At 39.5% G+C, this 3,998-nt stretch overlaps 1 protein-coding gene across 1 annotated transcript; it reads right to left on the bottom strand.

Moving 5' to 3' along the window:
• Window positions 1–200: 200 nt before the first annotated feature.
• Window positions 201–3,041, bottom strand: LOC115451597 (oxygen-dependent choline dehydrogenase). The gene is made up of 4 exons (XM_030179956.2): window positions 3,002–3,041; window positions 2,376–2,499; window positions 1,906–2,039; window positions 201–1,785 (listed from the first exon to the last, which is right to left on the bottom strand). Exon 4 carries the CDS (start codon window positions 1,780–1,782, stop codon window positions 280–282), a length of 1,503 nt encoding a protein of 500 aa, XP_030035816.2. The 5' UTR covers window positions 1,783–1,785; window positions 1,906–2,039; window positions 2,376–2,499; window positions 3,002–3,041; the 3' UTR covers window positions 201–279.
• Window positions 3,042–3,998: the final 957 nt, after the last annotated feature.

The following is a 3,998-nucleotide window of genomic DNA, read 5'->3' on the forward strand; positions in this document are numbered from 1 at the left end:
CTACTGTCTACATGACCTTAGTCATTTTGGTTCAATGAACCAGTCGCGTAAAGTGAAGTGATAACGTTAAAAATCCTTGTACTGGTAACTCTACGGAATGATGTAATTATATATAGTAATGTACAAGAAACCGGTTTTAGAATACTAAGAGTATTTTTTTATTCAGTAGTTGCATCTTTCCTGTTATAGAGAATTTGTAGTTCATGCAAAACCAGATAATTTTTATTAAACCATAAATATTGTCGAATAAGTTGTATATTAATTTATTCATCCTTAAATCTAGAAACTAGGTTCAGAATAGCACCACTTTGCCTTAATATTTTCTACTGCTTTCTCCGCAATAGCGTAGATATTTGTTATAATATTACCGGTGGCGGTGTAAGGCATAGCCGAAGCGTCCACAACTCTAAGATTCTGTATACCTTTCACCGTCATGTCGCTTTCCAGAACTTTACCAATAGCACAAGTACTGCTGTAATGCCACATAGTGGCCGACATCCATCTAGCATAGCACTTGAAGAACTCGAAGCTTGTGCGGTCTAAACTATTGCAGGTCAAGTCGATATCAACCATCTTAGCACCTATGCTTTTAAAGTAAGGAGTGTCTAACACAGTCACGAAGTCTTGCAGGGATTTGGCGAGGTTGTCCAGATCGTTGGGGTTGGACAAGTGGCCGAGGTTGATTGTCGGGTTGGCGGTAGGGTCGACGCTGTTCAGACGGACTGTGCCAGAAGATTCAGGGTGCATAAGGTTGATAACACTAAAAAGTAAGTCCCTGCCAATATTGGCCTTGTACAGCGCCTCACACACGGTATCGTTATACTTGAACGCAAACACACATAGTTGCACAAGACCGGAATTATCGTGAGGAATGACCAGACTGAACGATTGGTATGTAGGATCTTCGGTGCCGTCGAGCGAGACGTAGCCAGTCGTGGATGGCGCGGGGAAAGCCATAGGACTGGAGATCACAGTTTCATTAGATTCTTTCAAAGTGATACCAAGTATTAATGACACGTGATCCATAAGGTTGTCTCCGACGGGTAAATCAGCTTTTACTTCGATGCCGAATTTTTCAAGATGAGATTTAGGTCCGACACCTGATAACATCAGAAGTTGTGGACTCTTGATTGCTCCACCGCATAGAATAACTTCTTTGCGAGCGTAAATGCTTTTGGTCGTACCGTCACTGGTCAGTATCTCGACTCCAGTGGCTACATTAGAATTGTTAATATAGATTTTGGTAACCAGAGCGCCCATCTGAACAAACAAGTTAGGTCGATTTTTAGCGCGTCCCAAGTATGTTTCGGCAGCACTTTGCCTCCATTCCTCAGTTTTAAGTAGTAAAGGTTCAGCATATCCAAGGGTGAGGTTAGCATTAATGTCCAAGATTATATCATGGCCGAGTTCTTTGAAAGAGGCCAAGATGTCTATATTTTTATCACTCGTTTGCCTTGTCATTTGCAAGGGGCCGTCAGTGCCATGATAAGAGGAGTATGCTGCAAGGATGTCTTTATCTTTGACTGTTTCGCTCTTAATGTAGTATTTTTTCATGTTATCATAATTGAAGGAGTCGTCGCCAGTGGCTTTAGCCCAGCGATCCAAATCGAATTTATTGGCTCTGACTACTAGTACGTGGTCTAGGCCACTGGAACCTCCGAGCATCTTGCCCATGGTTGTTTCAACGACGTTGTTCTGGAGGCACTGGTTTGCGTAGTGGTCGTTCGTGGAAGTGGCATTCCAGTCGTAAGCAGAGTTCACTAATGCAGGGAATAAGCCCATGACCTGGTAAAAAATGTATTTATTTTTATGTGATGACAGAATAAGGAGCGAATATTGATAAATATCGATGGGAAATTACAATTTAGTGGTTTAAATTAGATACATTTTAAAATAATTACTTACGGTACTTTCGAACGGTGCGACTTGACCAGCTTCTATAAGAGCCACTGTCGTTTTCGGGTCTTCGGTAAGCCTGTTAGCTACCACACTGCCGCCCGCACCAGAACCGATGACAACAAAGTCAAATATGGATCCATCTGGAAGGAAATATATTTTCAAAACATTTCTTATTTTATCACATCATAAATATTCAGTTTTCAAAATTATCCGTCTGGTGCTATGTAAGTATTGCTCTAAGCATTGTGTTTATTCCGTTTGAAAATCCTTATGTTTCGGTTTAAACGGGGCTTGAGCCACCGTAATTACCCTATACAGATAATCTGTTTTAGAAGTAATGTCGTACCGTCTAATATACAATACTTTGTAATTCCATGTTTTGGACGGTATTGCTGTTTATCAATAGTTGCTTCCTATCAATTAGCGACTTTCTTCTCGTTTGATTGTTTCTTGAAGTCTTCACGCATAAATCTTACCTTCAAGATTGGTAGCAGGAGGGAAACGGAAGTTGGTAAGTCCCAAAGCCGTCAGTGCAGTCAGGATCCCCTGCACCCCCCTGCACAGTGCTGATGGTGGAGTCTGTAATGCTCGTATTCATTGCTGTATAGATCAGATCAGATAAATCTATTTAAATCTGTTTTGTACTGAATTCGGGATGTCGTAATTTGGTTTGAATTTTTAATATTTTTTTCCGAGAAGTATTAAAGTAAAAAAACTGACTTAAACAGCGTGCACCAAAGATCGCATTCGGCATTTACATTACCCTCTTTCTCCACTACACCCATCCTAAAGAGGGTGCGATCGCTCCTCCACGCTCCCCAAATTATTCCCTCTCGTTCGGGCTCCTGCAGTCGCTAAGCTAGGGGATTCTAGTATCCCATTTGCAGGTTTCCCCTGGTATAGATTGCAAGGTCTCTTATGAAAGAAAAAACTACTCAAGCTGTTGTCCATCTCAAGGATGGAGGCGCCTCTGATTTAACGATAAACCGAACAACATATTTATTACCAGCTTTAACCTTGAAGTAACACGTCATTTAAGTTTAGATAATTTGTAAAAAGATAAAAATTATTCATAAATCTCAATTTGATCACATGTACTCACCCGTTACTGCCGGTGTCCTGATGTATGAAGTCTGATCTTAGGCATGATCTTTATACAGCAATTTATCTTAGTAAGCTATAACGATAAAGATTACATCTGAGCTGATAATTATATTGTTATCTATAATCACGCTCATGAACAAATTTAGAGGAACGCAAAACCAAATGTAACTAATCATCAAACGGATTTTTCTTTTAGCTTGTAATAAATTAACAAAATCAAATATTTTGGACTTTACAAAATTTTGATTTATTTTAGAATAAAACAAATTAAAGTCAACTTCCTAATATAGTGAGGTTGGTAAAATTTTAAATTCAGTTGGCACTAATTGGAAAATTGTCTCAATAGGAAATATGTCAAAGCCATATAATAATAATATCAGCCCTGTATTATATACTTGCCCACTGTTGAGCACGGGCCTCCTCTACTACTGAGAGGGATTAGGCCTTAGTCCACCATGCTGGCCTAGTGCGGATTGATAGACTTCACACACCTTCGAAATTCCTATAGAGAACTTCTCAGATGTGCAGGTTTCCTCACGATGATTTCCTTCACCGTTAAAGCGAACGATAAATTCACAAAGAATACACACATGATTTTTTAGAAAAGTCAGAGGTGTGTGCCCTTGGGATTTGAACCTGCGGACATTGGTCTCGGCAGTCCGTTCCACACCCAACTAGGCTATCGCCGCTTTAAGCCATATACTTTATTTAAATTAATATGCTACCTATTACCTCGTGTTGTATTCGTTTCGTCATTACGTTGTATATTATATATTATAATAAGACCTGCCAAAGGCCATATCAATACAGATCGGTTAAAAAACTATGTTAACTACCATCTTGTAGATGTTTATGGGCAGAAGTGACCACTTCCCAGATGGTATCGACTTCCTAGCTATTCATCTAGTAAATAGCCTATTTAAGTATACTCGTGTTCCAAACTAAACTAATAGGTTAGATTTCCAGGTCGAACAAAAATAGTGGATTCTTTGACA

The sequence above is a fragment of the Manduca sexta genome, chromosome 2 (assembly GCF_014839805.1).
Source record: "Manduca sexta isolate Smith_Timp_Sample1 chromosome 2, JHU_Msex_v1.0, whole genome shotgun sequence".
Taxonomy (NCBI): Eukaryota; Metazoa; Arthropoda; class Insecta; order Lepidoptera; family Sphingidae; genus Manduca; species Manduca sexta.